General features: G+C 53.7%; 1 protein-coding gene across 1 annotated transcript; it reads right to left on the reverse strand.

Moving 5' to 3' along the window:
- Nucleotides 1–5,103: 5,103 nt before the first annotated feature.
- Nucleotides 5,104–27,203, reverse strand: LFNG (LFNG O-fucosylpeptide 3-beta-N-acetylglucosaminyltransferase). Its single transcript, XM_001514108.4, has 8 exons — nucleotides 26,637–27,203; nucleotides 13,976–14,024; nucleotides 12,425–12,524; nucleotides 12,092–12,245; nucleotides 11,445–11,530; nucleotides 10,716–10,881; nucleotides 8,417–8,502; nucleotides 5,104–7,119 (listed from the first exon to the last, which is right to left on the reverse strand). The coding sequence occupies exons 1-8, from the start codon at nucleotides 27,090–27,092 to the stop codon at nucleotides 7,053–7,055; spliced, it is 1,164 nt and encodes a 387-aa protein (XP_001514158.1). The 5' UTR covers nucleotides 27,093–27,203; the 3' UTR covers nucleotides 5,104–7,052.
- Nucleotides 27,204–27,214: the final 11 nt, after the last annotated feature.

Genomic DNA, 27,214 nt, shown 5'->3' on the forward strand with positions numbered 1-27,214 from the left:
CAGAAAAGGGCTGTAGCCCTGGAGATTCAGCCTCAAGGCAAAGAAACAGGGTCCTGAAAAAGCCCCCTGATTCACTGCCATTTAGATTTAGGTCAGCAAAGCTGAGAATAGAAGAGCTGGAGCAAAGCAAGCAGCCTAGGGTGGCTGGGCTTCCCCTGCAGTGTCCTCCCTTCTCCCCCTCCAGCGTGCTCTCTCTCTCTCTCTCTCTCTCTTTCTAGTGCTACCCCCAGACAGAGATGAGACAGGCTGGCTGGCAGAGCCCTATTCACCTCTTATCTCCCCTCACCATTTCCCTCCTTCCTCCATGTGCTGCTAAAAGTGGTGCCAGGGGCGGCTGCTGGCGGCATTTCCTCCCGCCCGGCGGGGAGAGAGAACATTTGTGGACGTCGTGTCTGCGATGTGGCCTCAGATAGTGCTGGGGCTGAGCCGCTGCTGTGCCTTGTGCCCGCTGACCTTTTCCCCTGCAGAGGGGGGTGGGGACCCGAGACAAGGAAATAGGGGGAGGGAGGGAGGAGAAGTAGGGGGAAAGTTGAAAAGCAGGGTGCTTTAGTGGAAAGGACACGGGACCGGGAGTCTGGAGATACAGCGCTCAAGAACACAGAAAGGGCTCGATAAATACCACTGTTGATTGATGGCATCCTGACTCTGCCACTCGCTTGCTGGGGGTCCTTGGGTGCACAACTTAACTTCTCTGTGCCTGTTTCCTCATTTGTAAAAACGAGTTCTCCCTTCTGCTTAGACTCTAAGCATTCATTCATTCACTCAATCGTATTTATTGAGCGCTTATTGTGTACTGAGCACTCTCCTAAGCACTTGGGAGCACAATATATAATATAAGCACAATATAACCATAATTGTAATTGTAATTCCCTGCCCACAAGAAGCAGCGTGGCTCAGTGGAAAGAGCCCGGGCTTGGGCATCAGAGGTCATGGGTTCTAATGCCGGCTCTGCTGTGTGACTGTGGGCAAGTCACTTAACTTCTCTGTGCCTCAGTTACCTCATCTGTAAAATGGGGATTAACTGTGAGCCTTACGTGGGACAACCTGATTACCCTGTATCTACCCCAGCACTTAGAACAGTGCTGTGCACATAATAAGTGCTTAACAAATACCAACATTATTATTATTACAGTCTAGAGGACTGTAAGCACCTGAGGGTCAGGGGCTGTGTCTCACCTGACTGTATTCTACCTAAACCAGTTCTTAGCACCATGCTGAGCACATAATGCGTCTTTAAGAATAATTTAGTTATTATTTCTGCAGTTGGGCCTGGACCTTGAATCTAAGAGGCACCAGGCTTGAGGGAAGGGAGAGGAAGACGAATGCTCAGTTTCTGTGCCCTCTCTTCCCTCCAGCTCAATGGGCACAAGCCCTGCACTGAAACCCCCTTCAATATACTCTCGTTCTGACGTGAAGCAAAGTTCCCTTTCGGGGCTAAAAATACTGATTCCTCATTAATGGGAAATGTCAGCCTAGTCTGAAATCTAGAAGAGGAGTGAATTTACATAACCAAGGGGGAAGGGGGAGAAAAGGGAGGAGGCTGGTTGGCAGGGAGCATGGTTGCCTCAGAGCAGGAGCCCCGTTTCCTCCTGCTCTGGTGGTGGGGGTCTCTCAGGGGTGAATGAGTCTTGCCACGAGTTTTCCTCTACTTTCTATCCCTTTGAAATCCCAACACATCCCCATCTGGTTTCCTGGAACAGCATCTCTTATCTATCCCCAGTGAGAAATGGATGGGCAGGCCTAATCTAGGGGTGTAAACACCGACTCATGTACCTCATCAGTCAAACGTATTTATTGAGCCCTTACTGTGTGTAGAGCATGGCTTAGTGGAATGAGCATGGGCTTGGGAGTCAAGAGAACGTGGGTTCTAATCCTGGCTTGCCACTTGTCTGCTGGGTGACCTTGGGCAAGCTACTTTATCTTTTCTGTGCCTGTTACCTCATCTGTAAAATGGAGATGGACTGTGAGCCCCATGTGGGACAACCTGATTTCGTTCTATCTATCCCAGTGCTTAGAACAGTGCTTGGCACATAGTAAACGCTTAACAAATACCATCATCATTATTATTATTGAAAGTAGAATAAAACAGACATATTCCTTGTCCACAATGAGCTTTTCCTTTTCTTCAACTCCCTTCTGCGTCACCCTGATTTTCTCCCTTTATCCATCCCCTCTCCCAACCCCACAGCACTTACGTCTCCCCACTTTAGACTGTAAGCTTGCTGTGGGCAGGGGATATGTCTGTAATATTGTTACACTGTACTCTCCCAAGCACTTAGTACAGTGATCTGGACATTGTAAGCACTCGATAAATTTGATTGACTGAGTCACTGAACAGCCTCTCCTCTGCCCATCCATTCCAGTTCCTTTTTGTTTGGTTTTTCTGTAGTTGCTGTGTTGGCAGAGCTTTAGGTGATGGGAGCGGTGCGGGGGGAGGGCTGAGGCAGGGAGAGGGGCATTGAGAGCCAGAGGATGTGGATGCCACTGAAAACAACTTCTGGTGCTGGCTTGGGTGACTAGCAGGGAGAGCAATGAGCTAAATGAGGGCTTTGGGTGGGTTTCCTATATTTTGATAGCAGTGTTTAGGCATTTCTCCCAGTGACCCGGTAGAGTCAAACACTTAATGCTGGGAACCAAGAGATAATCACTAACCTACTATAAACCTAGCATAATTGATCGATAGTTAAGCACTTAGTCGGTCCCAGTCACTGTACTAAGCGGGTCCCTGTCCCAAAAAGGGCTCACAGTCTTCATTCCCATTTTACAGATGAGGTAACTGAGGCAGAGAGAAGTAAAGTGACTTGCCCAAGGCCACACAGAAGACAAGTGGTGGACCTGGGATTAGAATCCATGTCCTCAGACTCCAGGTATGTATGTGCTCTCTCCACTAAGCTACGCTGCTTCTCTAATCCATTTTTGCCTCAAAGCTCCCACATCAAGGAAGCAGGCTCAGCTTTCAATCATGGTCGAAAAGCCATGGGTTGGCAGACGAATTTTCTTTCTGGAAATCTTGCTGTTCTTAGATTTGGAGAGATTGAAATCATAGAGGTAACAGCTGCTCTTGATTGGTTGGTTATAGTTGGGTCTGCACAGCCTAAGTGTCGTGAAGAATTGAGGAATTAGTTAGCCAATCACTTTATTCTGTGAAGACATTCCAACCTGACCATTCGGGGCCCCGATTGGATTCTTTTTTAGCTTGCAAAATCCAGCTGGGCTGTCAGAGAGCATGGTCAGCCAGATATTTGCTCAACTGAGCACTTCACTTGAGCTGGGCAGGCATTACCAGAAATTAAGAGTTGGAAAGCATTATATGCAGACATTTAATCCTTCTAGATGGAGAGTGGGAGGCAGAGGGAGCTGCCCGCTGGGTTCCAAGTTGGTACCTACCAACAGAGCTGCTGAGTTGTATTTTTTAGGCATGTTCTTATGTTCCAGCCACTGTACCAAGCGCTTGGGTAGATACAAGCTAATCAGGCTGTACACAGTCCACATCCCATCTGCGGCTCACCATCTTCATCTCCATTTTACAGATGAGGTAACTGAGGCAAAAAGAAATTAAGTGACTTGCCCAAGGTCACCCAGCAGAGCCAGGATTAGAACCTCAGTCCTTCTGACTCCCAGGCCCTGTGCTCTATTTACTAGGCCATGCTGCTTTATACCAGTTGTTAAACCACTTCTTCTGTCTGCCTCGCAGGGCTCATCACAACGGGCTTTCAGTGGCCTGGTCGTGGGAGGAGAATGGTGACGGCAAGTTTCCGCATTGGTCACGGTCAGGCCAGGTATGGAAGTGCTGTGTGCCCTTGAGCAACTCGCCTTCTATGAGCTTCACCTTCTTCAACCACACCCAAAGAGGAGGTATGATTTCCTTCCTTCCTTTTACTAGAGGGGGTGGGTGGAGAATAAAGGCAGAAGTGGACAAGCCGTCTTCCCGTGGATGCCAGGCTGGAGGGTGGGTCTTGAAAGGGGAAATGATCTCATTCAGTGGTTTTTAGTAGTGGTAACTGTATTTAGTGAGTCCCCTGCAGATTGCACCTGGGAAAGTATAACAGAAGCCAGAGACCCATTCCCGGCTCATGAGGTACTATGCCTAGGGGTTGCTTTTATTAATGTTCTTCTAGCTCAAGCCTATAGTTGTATGTTTATGTATTTGGCATAAGCCATAGGCTGTAAGCTTGTTACAGTCCAGCTTGCCCAGTAAACCTGGGCAGGGAACAGGTCTACCACCTGTTATATTGTATTCTCCCAAGCGCTTAATACAGTGCTCTGCAGTAAGTGCTCAGTAGATAGGATTGCTTCATTGCCACTTGTTTCTATGAGGTTGTAATCCCTTTGGAACGGGGGACTTCATCTAGCTCTCCAGAGCACTTGGCCCGCTCTTCTGCACACACTGGGTGCTCAGTGACCACAGTTGGAGGACTGAAATGACCCCCTGCATCCTTAAGAGACATAGCTGTAGTTTTTCAGCAACAAAGAAAACTATTGGCTAGAGGTCAGCTCAGGTCAGTCAGTCAGTGACCCATTACTGCTTCACTGCACTGCCTCCTATCTGTTCACTGCTTGGAGGTGGGAGGCACTCAGTGAGCCCCTGCAAGGGAGAAAGCATCCACAGAGGATCTGGGTTCTAATCCCTGCTCCACCACTTGTCTGCTTTGAGACCTTAAGCAAGTCGTTTAACGTCTCGGTGCCTCAGTTTCTGTAAAATGGGGACAGACTGTGAATCCTATGTGGAACAGGGACTGTGTCCAATCCAATTATCGCACATCGACCAAAGTGCTTAGTAGTGTCTGCAAATAGAAGCACTTACAAATACCACAGTAGTTCTAAGAGCTCCTGACTTTGTAGCGGGGAGGGGTTAGGCCAACAGCAGGCATTCAGAGGTCTGAAGCCTATTCTCTGGTTTTCCAGCCGGAGTAGTGAGGGCAGGCAAGAGTGAGGCGGTAGAGCTTGGAAAGTTAGTGTCGGAGAGTAGAGAATTCAAGAGTCGGAGGGGGAAGGCAAGACCCCACTGCTGAGAGCGGATAATGCACAGTCCAGTGTGGAAGCCAGACAAGAGCCCCATCCACCCCCAGCACGCCCTCCAACACGACCACAGCGGACGGTGAGTTACCAGCAAATAAGCTGCTTTATTGAAAGCCAAGAACGATGGATACCACAGGGCCCACCATGGTAACAATCAGGTTTAATTCCCTGAGAACTTTTATTTCCCTTGTTATTTATTTTCCAAAATCTACATCTTTGTCGAAACAATTACTAAGTAGGAAGGGGACAGAATGAAATTCCAGATACTGGAAACATATAAATTAAGTTGCGAGTTAGACATTTCAATTTCATTTTAAAGACAAGATTATCCAAAGTGGTGTTTTTTTTTTCCGATCCACAGAAAAGATAAAATTAAAAACAAAAACAAAACAAAAAAAACCTACCATTTAAAAAGACACAGTAAAAATACTGTCACAGTACAATATTTACACACGCACACCCAGTATGGGCCAATTTCACTCAACCTCTGATGGGAAACATTCAGCTCTAAATCCGCCCCCATGATCAGGAGGGTCTCTGTACCAGGTTAGACAGCAGCAGGGCGTGCCCCTCTTTCTCTCCCCAGGCCCAGCTTGGCTTTTCTCTCCTCCCCGTCCAGGGAAGGAACTAGATGTTTGTCCAACAGCTGCTCTAAGCCAGAGTGGAGGGTCAGGACTCCTTTTCTGGACCAGTGCCCACAGAGATTGTGGGGAAGGAGGCAGTGGAGATGAGAAGGCTCCCTCCCTCAGCCTTCTACCGCAGGAGCAGAGACCCAGCCCACTCCATTTGAGGAGGGGGCACAAGCCTGCTGCTTTGCTCAGATTCTTAGGCCTTAGGCTGCTGAGTGTTGACAGACTCCGCAACACCCTCTCGCTGAAAAATCCCTCCAGAGGCTATGATAGCTGGGCACTGATTTTTGCCTTGAAGGGAGACGTTAACCTCTAGAGGCAGGAGCACACACAGCTCACCGTGTGTCAATTTTTCTCCCCACCTCCACTTCCCTTAGAAAAAGACAAAAGCAAAAACAAAAAAAACCTATATATCTTTTTTGCCAATTAACTGTTGCCAATTAATTGTCTATAAATACTGCATAGCTTTTATCTGAGACTGGAAATAGTTCAGTCGATAAAAAGCTCCTTTGGCTGGAGCAGACAAGGACCCTAGGCCTCCTCAAACTTACCTCCCACCCCTCTGCTCTGTCTCCTTTCGATGCTGGAAGCTGGAATTTCCAGTTCCACACACAATAATTGTTACCCTATTCCCCCACCCCTCCTTCCACATCTAGCATCTGCTTCCTAGGCCAAGCGTGAGACCGACAGAAGCTGCCCTCTTCAGGCTTGGTGGTCCCTTGTGTCTTTCAGCTCCTAGCACTTCTGCATATGCAGGTGTGTGCACAAACACACGCAGCTGAGAAGAAAGTTCAGAAATGAAAACTAAAGCATCACCCCACTCCCTCCCGCTCCCCACGCAAAACCTCTTACAAATATAAACCTTCATCTGACACAGAATCCGGAGCCTGGAAGCGAGTGAGCCCAGGAGAGGAAGGAATGGAAGATATAGGCCAGTGGACGTGGAGGAGGAGGAGGAAGGGAAGAAGCACGGGCAACCCGGGGACACATAAAGCAGGTGAGAAAAGCAAACCTGGACAGAAAGCAGCTGAGGCAAGACAGAGAGTAAGACTCCGTGATCATTGGGCGAACCACCAACGGTGGCTCGCCCAGAACAAGTCCTCCGGAGCCAGCCACGGCTCCGCCCAAGTCGGCACCGATCGGGCCGGTGCGTGACATCTCCTCTGCCTCCAGCACAGGAGGAGGGCAGCAGGACTTGGTCCTCCGGGCCCCCGACCCCGCCTGGCCGGGGGAGCTCAGGCCGCACAGCAGCCTATTAACACGTATACACACACACACTGTGCACGGGCACAGCAATAAACACTCCGTCGCTTCACAGCAAGGACAAGGACACAACGCGGGTCCCACGAGCCCTATGGATACCAGGGGCGCTCGGGACGAGGGTAAGGAAGGACTGGGCGTCTCCTAGTACACGACGTTGGCGGGGCACCACGGCGTGTCCGGGTACAGCAGACAGTGGATGGAGCGGAACCTGCGAGAGGAGCAGACAGTCAGGCACTGACGCTCGGGCCCGGCCCGGCCTCAGCTCACCAATCCCACTGCCACAAGGGCTCCTACGGCCAGAGCAGGAGCCCCGGCACACAACATTTCCTGCCATCCCCTAAGCTAAATAGCACAACCCCTACCCCACCATTCTAGGGATGGGACAAAAAGTCAAAACGAAATCCACTGCAGACTAGTAAGAATGTTGGTTGAAATGGAGAACAGAAGGAAGAACACCTCATATGTACATATAAATATATATATATATCTATGTAGATATGTGTATGTGTAATATGTGAATGTATAAGATGTTCTGCCTTGTTGCTCACATATATACAGATGTATAGCAGTGTGGCGGCTTAGTGGAAAGAGCACGGGCTTGGGAGTCAGAGGTCATGGGTTCTAATCCCTCCTCCGCCATTGGTCTGCTGTGTGACCCTGGGCAAGTCACTTAACTTCTCTGTGCCTCCGTTACCTCATCTGTAAAAATGGGGATTAAAAAATGTGAGCCCCACATGGGACAATCTAATTATCCTGTATCTGCCCCAGCGCTTAGAAAACTGCTCAGCACATAGTAAGCGTTTAAATACCATAATTATTATTATATATGCAGAGGGCAGATCTCTTTAAATATGTATGTGTATACATGAGTTTGAGATGTACATATGAAAAACACAAGGCAGAACATCTCTCTCCCCCCTCTCCCTCTATATAGGAGCAACCCCGTGGCCCAGTGGAAAGAGCACAGGCGTGGGAGTCAGAGGACCTGGGTTCTAATCCCAGCTCTACTACTGGCCTGCTGTGTAGTCTCCGGCAAGTCACTAACTTCTCAGTGTCTCAGTTTTCTCATCTATAACACGGGACTGAAAATAGCAGTTTTCCCTCCTTCTGTAGCGTGAGTCCCATTTGGGACGGGGACTGTGTCCAACCTGATTTAACTTGTATCTATCCCAGTGTTCGGTATATAGTAACTTATTATGTGCAGAGCACTATACTAAACGCTTGGGAGAGTTCAATACAACAGAGTTGGTAGTCACATTCCCTGCCCCCTTCGAGCTTATCGCCTAGAGCAGGAGGCAGACTTTAACATCAATAAATGAGTAACTAAAAATAGTAAGCACTTAAATGCCATTTATAAGGCTGTCTGTAGCCTCTGTCGGACGACTGGTCTTTGCCAGGAACTTTCCCTCCTTTGTCTCTGGGACACGAGAAAGGGCTCGAGGAAGGGGCCTAGGTTGATCTCTTCTCTGTACCCATAAGCCAGGCCGCTGGAGCAGGAGTTTTACCTGGACGGATCTGCCTCCACAGAGAACGCGCCTTTCATGTGGATGGAATTCCGCTTGTTTTCGAACATGCCGTAGCTCAACGTCACCTGGAGGTTGGGGGAGGAAGACGAAACAGGTGAGTGGAATTAGGAACGAGGACAGGAAGACTGTGGTTTCCAAGCCGCCAAGAGCCTGGTCCCCTTTTAAAAGGAAGCCAGCTCCCAACAATAAGAGCAGTAATTGTGGTATTTGTTAAAGCGCTTGGCACGTGCCCGGCCCTTGCACTTTGTGCTAGGGTAGATACAAGATCAACAGGTTGGACACAGCTTTTGTCCCGCATTGGACTCACCTCAAGGGGGTGGGGGTGGGGTAGTGTCAAGGATGAAGCAGGCTGGGAAGAGACAGCCACAAGACCCACACTGGTGCAGAAAGGAGGAAAGTTGACATTTGAGCACCCACCGCTGCCATTTCGAACACGGCAGTATGGTCTAATGGAAATTTGGGGTGTGGGGTCTGAGTCAGACCTGACTCCTCAGTCTAATAATAATAATGTTAGTATTTGTTAAGGGCTTACTATGGGCCAAGCACTGTTCTGAGCACAGGGGTAGATACAAGGTAATCAGGTTGTCCCACGTGGGGCTCACAGTCTCAATCCCCATTTTACAAATGAGGTAACTGAGGCACCGAGAAGTTAAGTGACTTGCCCAAAGTCACACAGCTGACAGGTGGTGGAGCGGGGATTAGAACCCATGACCTCTGTCTCCTAAACCCATGCTCTTTCCACTGAGTCACGCTGCTCCTGCTCTGCTACTGCCCTGTTGTGGGACTCAAGCGAGTTTACTTGCCGGGGCCTCTCCGTTTCCCTCATCTCTTCTAGTAATATCTGCCTCTCCCCACCTCAGAGGGATTGTTGTGAGGACAATGAAATAATGTGGAAAGTATTTAGCAGCCTAAAAGCCTGCTACAGATTCAAGGTGCTTTTGCCTAGTGGCTAGAGTATGGGTCTGGGAGTCAGAAGGACCTGGGTTCTAATCCCTGCTCCATCATTTGTCTGCTCTGTGACCTAGGGCAAATCATTTCACTTCTCTATGCCTCAGTTTCCTCATCTGTAAAATGGGGATTGAGACTGGGAACCCCACGTGGACAGGGACTGTGTCCAACCCGATTATCTTGGATCTACCCCAGTACTTAGCACAGCACCTGGCACAGAGTAAGCACTTAAATACCACAGTTATCATCATCATCAGTTTCATGAAAAAAGCATCGAGAAAAGGAGTCTAAATGAAATACGAATCACGTTAAGACCATTAATGTGTTCCCAAGATCCAAAAGAAACCTGACGAAAACAAATATTTTAAAATGTGAATAATAAATAAGATCCACATGTCAGATAGCAATGAAGACTAATACTGAGAGATTCCTAAGTAGATGTTTGTGGGTACTTATGTAAATAAAGTACTTAAATTTCCAAAGTGTTATCTTTCAGGACTATTGCAGTAGACCTACTTAGCATAGATAGTGCCAGAATGAAATGGGCTCTAATCAAGTCAGTCAAAATATTTCAAAGGAAGAGTAGTGCTTAAATCCTGAGGTAAAGGGCTGCAGGGAATGTCCTCTGTGGATGGCTGTGTTGACATTATGATGTGTCTGTTGTGGGCAATGGCTCAGATTAAGTGCAGATTAAATCCAGCGCCCTATAGTACAGATTGAGTCCAGTACAGGAAAGCACGTGAAGCCTAAAAAGAAATCAGGCTGGGGCAAAGGAAAATATTCAAGTCCCACAGCATGGGTTGCTGAGCTTTAAGCTTGAGGCTGTCAGCTCATTACAGGAAGGGAACTGTGCCCACTAATTCTGTTGTGTTGTACTCTCCCAAGTGTTTAATACAGTGCCCTGCACATAGTAAGCTCTCAGTAAGCACCATCCATTGACTGATTGATTGATGCAATCTGTGCTTCTTCAGGGGGCACTGAAGGAGTCAGTCGGAATCGTATTTATTGAGGGTTTACTGTATGTGCAGCCCAGTACTGAGAGCTTGGAAGAGTACAATAAAACAATAGTCACATTCTCTGTCCCCAACGAGTTTACAGGCTAGAGGGGGAGACAGACATCAATATAAATTACAGATATAAACATTCATTCATTTAACTGTATTTACTGAGCGCTTACTGAGAGCAGAATAAGTGCGGTGGGGCTAGGAAGGAGGATAAGGGGAGCAAGTCAGGGCAGCTCAGAAGGAAGTGGGAGAAGAGGAAAGGGTCAGCGAAAGGCAGGCAAAAGTACACGGCCCAGCCAGTGATAATCAGCAAAAACGCAGAATACCTGTTTATGGAGCTCAGACTTGGGCACCTGCTGGAGGTTTTCCAGGTGGGAGTGAAAGAGGTTACTTCGGATGAGCTTCACTCCCAGTACGGACTCAATGATGTAGCCAATGGTGCAGTCGTCCGGCAGTCGGATCTTCTCTGCAGTGCTCATGAAGTGGCCACCGCTGACAGAGAAAACAAACGGCGTTCCTCATCGAGGTCCATTCGGCCAGAATTTAGGGGACCCTCCCCACTCCCCCAGCGGGTAAAAGAGGGGACTGTAACCCCATTTTCCCACTTGAATCATTGGGCAGGCCTTCTCTATAAGCCCAGCTCTGTCCCAGAGAAAGAATGAACGAGATGGACTCAAGAGATATCACAGTGGGTGAATATGGTGTAGTGGATAGAGCACAGGCCTGGGAGTCAGAAAGTCATGGGTTCTAATTCCAACTCCGCAGATTGCTGTGTGACCTTGGGCAAGTCACTTCTCCGGGATTCTGTTACCTCATCTATAAAATGGGGATTGAGACTGTGAGTGAGCCCCACAGGGGACAGGGATTTTGTCCAACCCCATTTGCCTATATCCATCCCAGCATTTAGTACAGTGCCTGGCACATAGTAATCACTTAAATAACATAATTATTATTATATAAGGCACTATACAGCACCGCTCAACCCCACCTTTTACCTCCTCCTCCACCCCAGGATACTTACTGACATGTTGGGGGGACCCTTTCCGTGGTCTTACCTGGCCCAAGGACTCATCTTCAGAGCCAACCCACGGCTGATACAAAATCCGGCTCCACCGGTGGCGAACCAGAAATGGACAGGTTGCTGTAAGGAGGAGGACCCCGAGTCAATACCAAAGTTCAGTGCCAAGAGCTTAGTACAGTGCTCTGCGCACAGTAAACCCTCACAGTCCCACCGATTGACCGCACCTTGTAACCACCCCATCCCAACCAGTCTCCCGTCCCACGCCTGCCTCCCTTCCTGGCCAGAATTCAAACATGAGGACCTGCCACTATTTTTCTGACTGGACCCATTTCCAGAACGGATGAGTAAATCTGTTTCCCAAATCCAATATCTTGGGGGGTATGTCGGGGTGGGGGACCCGGCTCCAGGGCCTGTCCGTTCTTTAAAAACAAGGGGGTCTCAGGGGCAGCTCTGCCTGGAGGTAGTGATGCACAGGGTCTGTGAGGCTTATAATTCTTTGGGAATCCACCTCTGCCCCAAATCTGGAGGGATTCTTCCAGTGGCTGGGCAAGAGGTTGAACTGAGGACTTCTGCTGAAAATAGCTCTAATAAATGGCTCTGACACTTTTCAGGAGGTTCTCCACAGCTGGGCCCCAAAGAACCCCTACTGCACCCCTGAACGCTCCCCCTCCGGCCTCTCACCATCTTATTCTCGCTGATCCTCTCCGTGGCCTGGATGGGTCGATCAAGGCTGGGCTTGCCAATGTAAATGTCCTGTGTGTGGGGGTAGCTGGACAGCAGTTTCACTAGCATCCGGACATTCACGTAGTTATCATCATCTACATGGCAGAACCACCTGAAGGAACAATCAGAAACCCAGTCAGATCAAGAGCCACTGGGGGCAGGAATGGGAGCATAAACAGAAAGGAGAGAGTGTCCACACATCCCAAATTTGGGGTATGGGGTGATAGGGAGAAGAAGGGTTGGGACAGGAGCGGAGTTGGGAGTCAGAATGGAAATAAACAAGTCACTTACTTTCTCCCAGACTCGATGAACTTGTCATACTCCACAGCCATCTTGCAAGACAAAGCTTGGCGGCTGTGGGCTGCAGAGCAATTTGTGTTGATCACGTTGCCTGTGGGAAGGAGCAAGTACGGCAGGACATGAACCCGGGGGTTGTTGTGAAGAAAAGACTATTTGCGGAAATGTGGGGTGAAGCTACCCAGGCCCCCTAGCACCTGAGGTTGCTCTCCTAGACCCATGTTGGCAGGTGGAAGCAACGGGCTATTTTCCTTTCTGGGTCAAGGGCAGGAGCCAGACTAAAAAGCAAGCAAAGATGGAGAGATCTGGCAAGGATCTCTACCCTCTCACCAGTCCCATCCATTCCTTTCTCTAAGTGCCCGACCCCAGGACTGCAGCCCTCCGGTAAGCTCAGGTATACTCTCCCAAGTGCTTAGTACAGTGCTTTGCACATAGTAAGTGCTCAATAAATACGATTCAATGAATGAATAAGAAGAGGCTGGGCTCTGCACGGACCCACAAGACTCTCTAAATCATAAACAAAAACAGAATACAACTCCTAATCATCACCTCCTCCACCCCTCAAAGGATCACGAGGGTCCCAAGCCATACACCATGGCAAAGGTCCTGCTCAGAGAGAGAGGCTGTTGGCATGGTTCACAGGGGAAGGGAGGAGGAGGGACGACAGCAGGAGAACAGGACCAGGACAGGAAGGGTCCCAGGGCTCCCGATGGGGTGTGTGAGCCAGAATCCTGTCCTCCTCCATTCAGCCGGCATTTTCCCAGCATCAGCCACCTGTTACTTGCTGGGCCCTCTCAATGGGAATTGATTCAGGGCCTGAAAGGGAATCATTTACATGAGAAGAATAGGGGGACCTGACCCAAACAGGAGGGGAGGAGCTGATGTATAAACACACTGGGCAGCGAGTAAATCCCTGCCCTAGTCTACACCCCCAAACTCCCAAGAGGATTTCAGTCAGTCCCAGCTTCCCCAGGGAGCCCCCTTGTTAATCTGACCACTCTAGAGGAGGACAAAGAGGCCAGGGTTTAGGCCAACCCCTGGGATCAGCTCCACCAAGCTATTTAAGTCCTGGCAAATCAGGTAAGACTAAGCTCTTTGGAAATAGCAAGAGAGTATCTTTCTTGACAAAACAGGAAGGCTCAGAGTCCCTCTCAAACCCCCAAATCTTTTAGGGAGGTGGAAGGCACACAAATTCTTCCATTCCCCAGTTCCTGCCCCTGCATCAGTATCAAAGCATTGTTCCGAGCAGAAGAATTCATCAATTATTTGACCGGTGCAGTGGGAGATTTATTCAACCTATTCTTCCTCCATGTTCCCTGAGGCTCACACTGTGTTGCTCATTTCCTCAGGCCAGCTAGACCGGCAGGGGGGTGGGGTGGGGAAGGCCCGGTGGCGGAGATGGACGGCACAGGTGCGGCAGCTGCTGCTGCGGAGCAGAGGAGCGGAGCAGGACCAGCCGTGCAGCCAGATGGGGCCTCCCTGGGGCAGAGGAGGGAGGCAAAGAGGGAGAGGGCAGGAAGGGATCAGCTGACTCGGCTGACTCACCCGTGTGTTTCTTCAGCTCCTCGTCTTCTCCGTCTGTGAAGATGAAAGTCTGAAAGAAGAAAGCACAACCTGGTGAGAAAAATCCAGTCACCAAGTCCTGCCTGGGCTCCCCCAGTCTCCCCGTCCACCCTGGGGAGGACGGACAACCCTGTGATCGCAGCCCTCAGAGCAGCACGTGGGGGTTGGATTTCCTGCTGACTCTCTGGGCCCCTCAACTCTATGGGAGAGGGGCCTCGCCCACACTCTGGACAAGCCTGTGCACAGGACCGAACACAAAACACGCACTGCCGCAAGAAGGCATCTCCTTCGTGAGGCCTTCCCTAAGCTCTCCCCCCACTCCCACCTCCCCTTCTCCCACTCCCTTCTGTGCCACCTTGCTCCCTTATTTCATTCCGCCCTCCCAGCCCCAGAGCACTTATGTACATATCTGTAATTTTATTTTATATTGATTTCTGTCTCCCCCTCTCGACTGTAAGCTCATCGTGGTCAGGGAATGTGTCCGTTATATTGTATTACTGTCTCCCCAGCACTTAGACAATGCTCCCCACATAGTAAGCGCTCAATAAATATGATTGATTGACAGACCTGGGGTGGGGGGAGAACTGGAGGGGACGGGGCCTGAATCTCCAGGCCTCAGTCCTGAGGCCATGTCAGTTGGAACTGAATCCCCTCCCCAGCTCAACCTCAGCCTCCAGACCCTACTCAGCAGACTAACTGCCCAAGGTCTTTTTTTAGGGAAATCACCCAAACCCAGATTATGGTTTTTGCTAAGCATTTACTATGTACTGAACACTGTACTAAAAGCAGGGGTAGATACCAGATAACCGGGTGCCACATGGGGCTTACTCAGTCTAAATAGGAAGGAGAACAGGTATTGAATCCCCATTTTGCATATGAGGTAACTGAGGCAGAGAAGTGAAGGGGGTTGCCCGAGGTCACACCACAGGCAAGTGGCAGAGCCAGGATTAGAACCCTGGTCCTACTGACTCTCGGGGCCCATGCTCTTTCCACTAGGCCGCACTGCTTCTGTCTCCTGCTTCACCTCCTCTCCCCAAACCCACTTTTCCTCTGCTTCAGCTCCAAGTCCCGGGGCCCCACCAGGGACCCCGGCCCTCTCTCCCCCTCCTCGCCCCCTCGCCCCACCCCAACCCAACTTGCTGCTCCTGTTGATGGAACCGAAGGTCGGGCAGCCCTGCAGCTGCTTATCTCCGGCACGAGCCCTACCTCACCCTGCCCCACCCAACCTGGCGGGCTGAATGTCAGTCTCCATCAGCAGGGCGCCCTGCACCCGTGCAGACACGCGTGCACACACACACGCGCACACACACACACACCATGGACTCAGCTCCCTTGCCACCCCCACCTCGTCCCACTCAGACCACAGTCCCCTTTCTCTCCTGCCTTCCAGGTAACTGATTCACTGCCCCCCTCCCCACCAGCAGCTTGAGCCCCGGCCAAGAGCAGCCTGCGGCCTCCACCCGCCCTACCTGGGCCACCTGCTCGCCAACACGCCCTGTTGACATAGCTAATTCCCAGCATCTGCTGGCAGTCTCCTGGGGGGGAGGTGCTCCCTCCTGCTCTTCTAGAGGGAAGCTAGGGGGAGGGGCGAGGCAGGGGACGGATGAGGGGACTCCGGCTTTTGGAAGAGAAATCTCAATCAGAGGCAGACAAAAGCAAGGGGAGAGGGAGAAAAAGCAGCCCTGATCAGCTGCCAAGGAGCATAAAAACCCAACCTCGCACAAAAGGGCAGAGAAAAGAGAGAGAGACACACACAAAGCTGACGGTGGGACGAGAGCCCTTGGAATGATGAATTATAAGTGAACTGGAAAGCCGCCACTGAGCCCAAGTCCCACCCCGGGCTTTGTGCTGGGATGGTGGGGAGAGGAGAGAGGAGGGGGGAAAAGGAGAGAAGGGGGTCGATAACAATGAATCCCACCATTCCCACCCCCCTACCCAGCCCCAACTTTAACACAGTCCAGGAGAGTTAAGCTGCAGTGAGTGTTTGCTTGGTATTAGCATACAGCTGGGCTGGTTAACCCAGGGACAGGGAACAGGGGAAGCAGGAGGGAAAAGCTAAAGTGGCTTGTTTCCTCTGGGGGTGAGGAAGGGGCTGGAAGAGTCCTTGCTGCTGGGCAGTGGCTGGGTCCTGGAGGAAGGGATAGATGCAGGGGGTGAGAGAGGAGTGTGCTCAAAACAAAGGGAGATGGAGAGGGGGAAGGTGTCTGAGGTCTTTAAGGAAAAGAATCTGATTCTGAAGACTGAAAGTTGAAAGAGGGGAGAAAGGCAAAATTACTGGCACGATGGCCAGAGGCCTTAGGACAGACTTGGAGGAGGTGACCATGGGTTTTGGTTCTGGTACATTCTACCAGGGACCTGGAATGGTGCTTGGCATTCAGCAGATGCTCAACAAATGCACCCTGAGGGGAGGTGGGGGAATCCCTTCCAGCCACAAATACAAACTCCCTCTCTCTCTAGCTCCCTGTCCTGTCCCCGCCCCCTACCCCAACCTCCCTATCCCCAACGGGGGCAGGGGTGTGTGGCTGTTTCTTGGGCTAGATCTATTAATGACAGTGATTAGGCTTGGGATCATAAGGAGAACCAAATCTCCTGCTTGAGCAAGGAGGAATGACCAATCTTAGGGGCAATAGCTCTGGCTGCGGCTGCCCTGAGGGCCCACAGCTGGCAGGAGCCCACACAGGGAAAGGGGTCCCGGAAGGAGGAAGAAGAGGAGAGGAAGCCAAATCCTCCCCAACCATCACAGGGAAAGGGGTCCTGGAAGGAGGAAGAAGAGGAGAGGAAGCGGCAGCTGGTTTTATTTCCTCTTTCCTTCACACTTTCAGCATAAACTGCATAGACTTCAGCTCTAGACTCTAGGCTCACTGTGGGCAGGGAAGATGCCTATCAACTCTGTTGTATTGCACTCTCCCCCAGTGCAATACAGGGGCTCTGCACACAGTTAAGGGCTCAATAAATACCACTGAGGAGGAGGAGGAGGAATGCACATAGTAAGCATTCAATAAATACTACTGAATGAATGAAAGTAGGGTTGGAATAAAAGATCAGGTCTGGCTGGGGGTTTGCTCCTACCTCTGGCCCCCTTCTCCTCCCCCATCCCCACACCCCAGCTCCACAACCCCTCTGCATTTCATCTTCCCTTATGTCTACCCCATTGATACAGTGGAATGGGGATGGGAGGGGTTAGTTAGTCTTTTCAAAGCAACCTCTGAACTCCTGAATAAAAAAGGGAAGCCACTGAACTCCAAACCCCACTCCTTGACGAGGAATCTTCCTTTAAAAATAGATTGAAGTCGCTTTTGTTTATTACTGACTGGAAAAGAAAATCCTCTTATCCTGCTCATCCATCCACCTTTCCCCTGAGGCCACAGGAGACAATGCAGCAGCTATCTGGCCCTTGCCACAGGCAGCAGATCAGGCTTCACCTCTACCCTCCAACAGGAAAGGACCATGTGGCCTGCTGGAAGGAAAGTCCGGAAAGTTGTAGCCTGCCCGCCTGTCTCCTGCTGCCCGGGCAGGAAGGGCACAGCCTGCAGGCAGCCCCGGTGGTCACCTCTTTGGGACTATCTTGGCCCTGCCGGACCCCTGCCCTCTGCTCCCCTCCCCCCCACCTCCTCCTGACTCTAGGCTCTCCCCAGCAGGAAGGCAGCCAAGACACCCCAGAGCGTTTTCTTGGCTTGTCTGCCTGTCTTACGGATGAGATTTCTCCTTGTCCACAAGCAACCATCCCGCACCCTTTTAACCCACCTCCCACTCGCTGCTCCACTGTGGCTGCGTGGGAGGGGGGGGAGCCGGGGAGGCTATGGAGGTCACGCAGGAAGCAGCTTCAGTTGGCACGGAAAGAGGGACCTCACTCAGGAGAAAGGAGCAAAGAGTGGGTGAAGAGTGGGTGTGGTCGGCAGCGGGTCGGGAAGGGGACGGCCACAATCCTGGCCCCTCGAGTATAAGAGAGGCTGGGGAGTTACTTTCCTCCACAAGAGGGTGGAGGGGAGAGCAGGAACGGAGGAGGTGATGAGTGGTGAGAGATTCAAGGGACCTTGGGCAAGGCACTTAACTTCTCTGCCTCAGTCACCTCATCTGTAAAATGGGGATGAGTGTGAGCCCCATATGGGACAGGGGCCGGGTCCACCTGATTAACTTGTAACCACCCCAGTGTTTAGAACGGTGCTTGGCACAGAGTAAGGGCCTCACAAATACCATTATGATTACTACTGTTATTATCTCCCATCTTCAGATACAAGGGAGGGCTCAAAAGCACCAGATAGTGGTGGCACAAGTTCCAGGTTCCACGAAAAGGGGAGGAGCTTCTTTCATTCACTATGCTCGACAGCCTTCCCCTGTCCACTCAGACAACAGCTCTCCACCTGCCCGGCCGGCCGCCCCCCACTGCTCCCCCTGCCCCCACCCCACCTCCACCGCCTCCACAACACACCCCAACTGGAGCCTTTCCTCTCTCAACCTGGCAGCAAATTTCGGGGCTCCTCCCGGCCCACAGCCCGGGGCTTCAGGGAGGCTCCTGCCCCATCCCGTGGTCGTGGAAAAAATAATAGCCTCCATCTCACCCTTTGGTCCCCTCCCCTCCCCTTCCCCTCTCACTCTGACAACCCAGGCACCGGGTGACTGGTGAGAGCTTCTGCATTGCAGCAGCGAGGGTCTCGGTCGGACCCTCTGACCGTCCGTCCGTCCCTGACGGCGCATGGTGCCGGCCCTGCCCAGTCCCGCCCCCCCCCCCCCCCCCCGCCCACTCTGTCCTCTGTGGGCTGGGGCGGGGAGGGGGGAGACACACAGGAAGCCACATTGTTCTGAAAGTTGCAATTTAGAGAAACACAGGATGCCAAATCCTCCCCAACCATCAGCCGTCCCAAGCCTGGACAATGCAACGTGCCCCCCTTAAGGTTTCTGAAGCCGAGGACGGGAGAAGGCGGGAGCGGGGTCCCGGTGAGGGGAAGGAGTCGGGTGGCATAGGCTGCTGCCCCTTCCCTTCATTCATTCACTTCCCTGGCCAGGTCTCTGCTCCCTGGATCCTGCCCCAGATCAGGGTCGAGAAGGTTCATTGGATCTTGATGTTACCAACTCTCACCAGGAAAGACACAATGCCCTCAGAAAGAGGATTGGCTGGATAGTCTAACCAGGGGGCTGCAACTCTGGGCAGACAGTGACAATGGACCCCAAAGCTCAGCCCTGGTGCTCTCGCCAACCTGGGCTGCCCCGGCCCGGGGTACGATGCTGAGGTTTGGGGACGGGGAGGGAGGAGTAGGGAAGTGGTGGTCTCTCAGAATGTGTGCACGCCCCACCCACATCCTCTTTTTTGCCAAGATGCCCCCACCCCTACGCTGCTTCCTCCTCCTCCCTAGACATGGGTCTTGGGATGATCCAGGGTCCACCCAGGGGTTTCAGGCCACCTCCCCAAGGGGTCTTTGGCGCTGGCATTGGGGAGAGCATGGATTCTGATCCTGGCTCTGCCGCTTATATGCTGTGTGACCTTGGGCAAGTCACTTAACTTCTCTTTGTCTCAGTTACCTCATCGGTAAAATGGAAATGGAGACTGTGTGCCTCACACGGGACAGGGATTGTGTCCAACCTTATTTACCTGTATCCAACTCAGCACTTAGTACAGTGCCTGGCACATGGTAAGTGCTCAATAACACAATTTTATTATTACTATAAAAGATGGCAATCCTGAACCCCAGCGGGTTTGGAAATTCCCAGCGGAGGGACAGGGATCGGGAGGGATCAACAGGGTGGGGTGTAGGGGGGGAGAAGAATCAATGGACAGGACAGGGAAGGCTTGTCAGGTGGCCTAGGTAGTCAGTACGCCATCCTGCTAAATGAGCCACAGAGGGTCAGAGCAGTCTACCCGTGCACCTGGGCCCGTGCACCTGGGTCCGGGGGGCCCAACCTCTGCTGGTACTCAGATCACTGGGTGCACATATGGGATCCTAAGCAGGAAGCGAACCTGAAAGGGTCATCCAATCCATCCCCCTGCCTCCAGGGCCCACCGCCCTGACATCATGCCAGGCCTCCAGAAGAGGGTGGTCCCAGGACCTCCTATGGTCACCCATTCCAGCGGCAAGTAATAGCCTTCCTTAGATCTAGCCCAAATCCCTTATATTGCAGGGTAGGCCCATTTCTGAGATGAGGGACAGACACACACACACACATACCACTGCACTCATCAAGCATCACACACACACACCCCTTCCCCCCTTGCCGCCCCTTCCCCCCCCCCGCAGCTGGATAAAGGACAGAATTGCTCCACGTGGAGGCTCCCGGCCTACGTGGCGTTGTTCCCCATGCGTCTGGCCCACCTGCCTGTAAACATCTGGCAGTTGAGACGAGGGGTTTTCCCCGGGCCACTGAGCAGACGTGGTCATTTCAGGCTTGCTTCATGGCACAAAGCAGTCTCTGTGGATCCCCCTCCACCACTCTGGAAGGAACCAGGAGTTCTTTCCCACTCCCAGAGCGGGCCAGCCCCCCAGCCACGGAATCCCAGAGAGAAAACGAGCACGGCTCCCCGGCCCCTGCTGGTCACAGGCCCGGGGAGCCTGGGTCCCCGGAGCTTCCGTCAAGCCATGGACCAAACGCAAGCTGCCTTCAGTAACCAACGGTAGCCAGAGATCCTCCCAGATATTGTCTCTTCTTCCCTTGCACCCCGCTGCTTTACCAAGGGGCTCTAAGGAGATAGAGAGAGGGGAGAGCCAGACAGGAAGGGGTTACAGATCTCCGCTTCCCTCCAGACCCGCCGCTGCCCGCGGTGCCCAGAGGAGCGCCCACAGGAGCGTCGTCAGGACCTGCTGGGCGCGCCGGCTCGGGCCGCCGGATCCTATGCCTGTCTGCGCCTGTACACCGGGAGGGCGAATGGTCTGCCCGCCTGCAGAGTCCTGTTAGCTGTACCCTCGGGGGCAGGAGCAGAAGCGCGCATGCCAGCACAGGGCGTACCCCGGCGCAGCCGTTACCCCTCGGGACAGGGCCGGGGGCCAAAGCGGCAGGGAAAACCAGGAGGAGCCGCCGGGGCTGAGGTGCGTGGGCCCCAAGGGGCAAACCACGTTCCTTTCGAGCCAAGCGGCGGAGACATCGCCTCTCCCCCTACATCAACAGTTCAGGCTGTCCGGGGTCTTTCATCTAGGGGGCTTCGAAGCGCTTTGGCAAGGAGCCCCAGTCTCCAACTGAAAGCCAAGGCCCAGAGAGGATAAGCGACTTGCCCGGGGTCACACGGCGATTCATTAGCTTGGCCAAGACCAGTCTCCAAGCATCCTGGCTCTAGCGAAACAACATTCCTTTGCACCCACGCACGCACGTTCCCCTGTACGGTACCGGCACACACCCCTCTGCTTCTGTCTTCACGGGGATAATCCCCACTCCAAAGACAGCCAGCCCGGTCCCCGTCTACAAGGGAGTCGCGTTCTGGGCCTCGGGCAAGGGCGGCAGAGCGGGTGCCTCTCTCGTGCCACTCACACTCCACCTGACTCAGCCTTAGCAGGACCCGGAGGCAGGGGGATGGCTCTCCCTCCCCATTTCTGCTCTCTATGGTGAATTCTCTCTCTGCCCCTCCCCCAGCCCAGGTTAAGTATCACCCAGTCAGATACAGCTGTGAATTCTCTTCAAAGGAGGAAGTATGAGAGGTGGGTAGTAGGAGTGTGAATGTCTCTGTCTCTGTGTCTCTCTCCAAAGCACCTGGGTGCACCAGGGGAGGAAGCATGGGTGGGCAGAAGGTGCTCCCCAGCCCCGCCCTCACAAAACAGAGCACGACCCTACCCTGGGTAGGACACCGTCTTCGATGCACTGCAGCAGCACAGGAAACGGGCTCGTCTCTGTGCGGCACTCAACAGAAAGTGCAGCAGCAGCCACCGCGCCCTTGCCCACTTCCTCTCCAGAATGGGGACTCACCTCCGTACCCCCTGATTTTTGCTAGCCCTAATCTCACCCCCTAACTGGAAGTTTACATTATATAACCCCCCATGACTTCATCCCACATACTCCTCTTTCTTCTCTTTGAGGTGTGGGGGGGGAGCCCCCCGAGGACAAGGGTGGGAGCCCTCTGAGGTGCGGGGAACGATGAGCCACCTCCGAGGCCTTGGCTCTCATTTGGTAAGGCAAATATAATGGCTGAAAAGGAATGAGAGAGCGGAGTGAGAAGGCCATGATAGGACAGAGGAGGCCGGGGCAGCTGGGGACCGGTTCGGAACCCAGGTTACCCGGTCAACCGATATGCCCCCTCCACCGCTGCCCACCTCTCTCTGACAGTGTTCTGGCTCAAGGAAACTCCTCTATCATCACCCCTCCTGCCTCCAAGTGGTCAAGAGTCCAGGCAAAGCCATGCCCCACCTGCTTCAGCTGAGTTCTGGCAAATGGCCAGAATATATCCGGCCTGGCCTCTGGACGAGAAGGGGAGCGCCCGGAGGAGGATTTATAGGATGCCCCTGGGGGTCTTTTGGGATGGTGTAGTGAGCTGGGAGTGGAGGGGGAAAAAAACCCAGCCCAACTCAGCCAGCCCTAATTAGAGAGGCACCTCTATCCCACGTGGGGCCAGCCAGGCTGGAAAACTCGCATCTCCTTGATGAAATGCTTCCCTGCCGAGGGCCAGTTCTTTGGTGCTGGTGGTCAGGTTGGTGTGGAATGTCTCAGAGAAGGGTTCCCACCGGCTTTCCTTCCTCTAGCCCTCACTCTTCTCCCCGCCCTGAATCCGCCTTCCAGGGGGAGGATTACAGCGGCATCGACAGGCCCTCAAACGGCAGCCTGTCCGTCAAGCGTGGCAGAAGAGCTGTCACTCAGGGCGTGCACGACAAAGGAGCTGGGAACTCCGGCACCTCTCTGGGGGAGGCAGATCCCCCGGTGCCTTCCAGGCCCTTATCTCTAGGCAACCTGACCTGGACACTGCGGCCCCGAGCTCGCCCGGTTCCCATGGAAAGCACCACACAAGAGGCTGCGGAGCCCTTTTCTCTGAGCCCGGAGAAAAGGGGCTTTGTTAACTTGCCCAGGAGGACAGCGTGAGAGCTGAGCCTCGGGGCTCTGGGAATCCAAACAACCCGCACAGAAGAAACAACAACAGAAAAAGCCCTGCGCTCTCGCTCCCTCACCCCTGCCGCCCCTTCCACGAAGTCTGGAGCAAGCTTGAGCCCTCGAGAAAAGGGAGGAATCTATTCCCAGGATGGTCAACTGGGTACCACCCTGAGCAAGGCGATCCATCTCCGGCACCCATTTCTCCCACCTTTCCTTTCCCCTGGGTAGATAAGAAGTCCCCCCTAACCAGGGGGAGCCCTTCCACCATGCTCTCTCTCTCTCCCTGCCTCCCTCCCTCCCCTCCAGCAGTTTCCCCATCAGGAAGAACAGGATGAGGTGCTGCGAGGCCTCCTCTCAACTGCCCCTCTCCAGCAGGGAGATAGCCCCCAAACCCCTCCTCCTTCCTCCCCAACCAAGCCAGGTTTCCGGAAGGGATTTCGACCGTCCCTTCCCCAGGGGGTCCCGGGATAAGGACCCGAGCAGATGGAGAATCAGGTGTGGTCCTGGGGCAGAGGCCAGGGGACCAGGTGAGGTGCCCTTAAACCTCCAGGCAGAAAAGAGTCATCACCCGCATAGTCCCCGGGGGGATGGGGCTGAGGGACAAAAGCCCCCAGAGACTCATTTCGGAAGGAGTGGGGGATTTTCTCCAGGGAGGGTGAGGGAGAAAAGATCCCAGGGTCTCGGCTGGGGACGGCTGTCAGACGGCGAACACTGCAGTGTGACTGGAGGCGGAGGCGTGACGAAAATGTGTCAGCGTATTTTTGTCACGCTACCCTGCCTGCACAGAGGAGAACCCAGCTGCCAAAATGAGGTGACTGAGAGGTTCTGGGCCGGGGGGGGGCTTCGAGGCATCCCAGGGCCCTCTGAGGGGATCGGGGTGGCCTCTGGATCCCAGGCACCCAGCGTCCAGCCCAGAGAGGTTTCTGTGGGTGACTTCAAGAGGGACTTGCCAAATACCTGTCCAGATGGGAAGAGGAGGGGAGCACCTGGCCAGTGGACACACTGCCCTGTCCCTCAGTCCTGTCTCCCTGCCCTGCTTCAGCCCGAAGCTCCTTGCCTGGGGACCAATCATTTGGTCTTGACCCCTACAGACCTGGCAGGGGAAAGAGGAGAAGAGGCTGCCTGCAGCCTCTATGGCCTCGGATAGAAAGTTACTGTTTTTATTATTACTACTGCACTTAAGCTAGCACTGATCTAAACACCGGGGGTAGATATAGAAGTTAATCGGGTCGGACAGTCTTTTCTCATCCCCTCCAAGTTACCTTAGGGCTCAGCCCCCCCCCCCCCCCCCCCCCCCCCCGATCTACCCAGAGTCCAGGCCCTAAGGGTATTATTTCAGCTCCTAAGGATTTAAGTATCTCAGGATCCTGCCTGCAGCATACCTCCTCCGGACAGGGCAGAACACAAGGGGTTCTCCTAACCTGAGTTCTTGTTTTTTCCCCTCTTTTTTGTTCTCCCTCCCTCTCATTAAGCAGCCCTCTGAACAGCGCAGAGAGCACGCTCTTTCGTCCTCCCTCCTTCCCAGCTTCTTCAAGTTGCAGGGGCTGGCCTCCCCTCCGCCTTGCACTACATCTCACAAGTCCAGTCCAGCAACACAAATTGCATTTCATGGTCACCTCCCATTCGGCCCCAAGAGGTACAAACCCCTCTGCTCCTCCTCCTCGAGAAGTCGAGGTTGTAGGGATTTGTAGCAGGCATCGGACGGGAGGGCAGAGGTGGAGAAAGGGGTGGCGGTTTTCAGATCAGACCCCTTTTTCCCGGCTGCTCTCAGGGAAGGTAAGCCGGGCAAGGGCGGATCGCTCGATCAATCAGTCAGTCGTATTTATTGGGCGCTTACTGTGTGCAGAATCCTGTACTAGGCGCTGGGGAGAGTAATACGAATAACTGTGGTTATGTGTTAAGGGTTTAGTGCGTGCAAAGCACTGCACGAAGAGCTGGGGGGGATGAATGCAAATCAGGTTGGACGCAGTCCCTGTCCACGTGGGGTTCACAGTCTCAATCCCCATTTTACAGATGAGGGAACTGCGGCACAGGGAAAGAAAGTGACTCACCCAAGGTCACGCAGCAGACATGTGGCGGGGTACCACATAACAATAACAACCGACGCCTTCCCTGCCCACGGTGAGCTTACAGTCGGTGAGCTTACAGTCGAGAGGGGGGAGACGGGCGTGAATATAAATGAATCAATGGGGGCTAAATAGGGATGAACTAACTCAGGCATTTCGGCGGGCTCGGTTTCCCCTTGGGGGGGGGCGGGTCCGGCGGTGCCGTGCGGAGCGTTGGGGTCCCCGGGATCTCGCCAACCTCGGGGGACCTTAGTTGGGCAGCAGAGGGCCCGGGGCCATTCATTCGATAGTATTTTGAGCGCTTACTACGTGCAGAGCACTGTACTAAGCGCTGGGAACGGACAATTGGGTCAGGGCGCGGCCAGGGAGCCCGTCCACGGCGGGACGGACAGAGGGGACGGAGGGACAGAAGGGGGGACAGAGGGACCATCAGTCCGCACGAACCCCGGGGCTTTCGGGCTCGGACTGGGGAGACTGCAGGGCCGAGGGGAGGGTCGGGGGTCAGGCGGCCCGACCCTCAGCATCCGCCCCCCCCGCCGACACGTCCAATCCCATTTCCCCGCATCCACCCCAGCGTTTAGCACAGTGCCTGGCCCGTCACCTCGACTCGCTCCCTGTGTTCCCCCCACCACTTATGTATACATCTGTAATTCTAGTTATTTATATCGATGCCCGTTTACTTCGATGTCTGTCTCCTCCCCCAGATCGTGGAGCCCGTTGTGGACAGGGAGCGTGTCCCTTTCCTGCTCTATTGCACTTTCCAAGGGCTCAGACCAGTGCTCTGCACCCAGAAAGGGCTCGATAAATACGATCGAATGAATGAGTGGCACATCGTAAGCGCTTGACGAACGCCACAATGATTGCCCCGGGGTCCAGGGAAGGGAGGGCGGCGGCGCGGGCTGGAAGAATGGGGAGGGAAGGAAAAGACGAGCCCTGCGGGCAGGCGGGCATTTGCCGACATGCCCGACTGCTCTAGTCGGTGCATCCCTGGCATAGTTTGGCAGCGGGCTAAGCCTCCCGGGCCCATTCCCTCCCACCTGTCTCTGGAAGCTCCGGAAAGGAGGGAAAGAGGGAGCGCCTTGCCAGAAGCCATCACCTCCGAAGGCTGGGCCGCACTTCCATTCATTCAATCGTATTTCTTGAGCGCTCACTGTGTGCAGAGCGCTTAGGAAAGTACAATAAAACAACAAGGAGATACAATCCCCGCCCACAACGGGTTTACAGCCCGGGGGAGGGGAGACAGCAAAAGAAGTAAACAGTTCCCTCATCTGTAAAATGGGGATGAAGACTGTGAGCCCTACCTGATTACCTCGTCTCCACCCCGGCGCTTAGGACAGTGCTTGGCACACGGTAAGCGCTTAATACCGACATTATTACCAAATAGGCATCGACGTAAGCAAATTCTAGATATAAACGTAAGTGTTGCGGGGGGGGAGGGGGAGGTGAGGACCAGGGGGCTTAGTCTGGGAAGGCCTCTCGGAGGAGGTGCGCCTCATTCATGCATTCAGTAGTATTTATCGAGCGCTTACTACGTGCAGAGCACTGTACTAAGCGCTTGGAATGAACAAGCCTCGACTCACCACGTCTTTGTTCCGGGAGATCCAGGTATCCAGGAGCAGCTCCAGCCGGGATCTGTGGAACTTCTTGGTGGTCTTGACGGCGATGAAGACGTCGCGGGGGAAGATCTCCTCCAGCTGGGGCCTGGGCGCGCTCTCCCCGGGCCGGGCGACCCCGGCCGGCGGCCCCACGTCCCTCCTCACCCGGCTCAGTTTGCTGAAGTAGTCGGAGAAACTGCGGACCTGGCGGGCCGGCGGAGGACCCGACTGGTCCTGCGGCCGGCGGGCCGGGCCCTCGCCGGCGCTGGCCAGGCTGCGGAGGGCTCGCCGGCCTCCCTCGCCGCCGGCCGCCTCCGGGGACGGAGCCGGCGGCGCCTGCAGCTGCTGCAGCTTCTGCTGGTCGGCCATCAGCACCAGCAGGCAGGCCAGCAGGGCCCCGACCAGGGACAGGACCAGCCGCCGGCCGCAGCTCTTCAGCATCTTGCAGCGACCGACGTCGGCGAGCGAGGACGGCGGCCGGTCCTTAGACGCCTGGCCCGCTCGCACTTTGCGCGCAGCGTGCGGGACCCACCTGCACCACCCACGCCTGCCTCTCTCGGCTC

This window comes from Ornithorhynchus anatinus, chromosome 2 (genome assembly GCF_004115215.2).
Source record: "Ornithorhynchus anatinus isolate Pmale09 chromosome 2, mOrnAna1.pri.v4, whole genome shotgun sequence".
Classification (NCBI taxonomy): Eukaryota; Metazoa; Chordata; class Mammalia; order Monotremata; family Ornithorhynchidae; genus Ornithorhynchus; species Ornithorhynchus anatinus.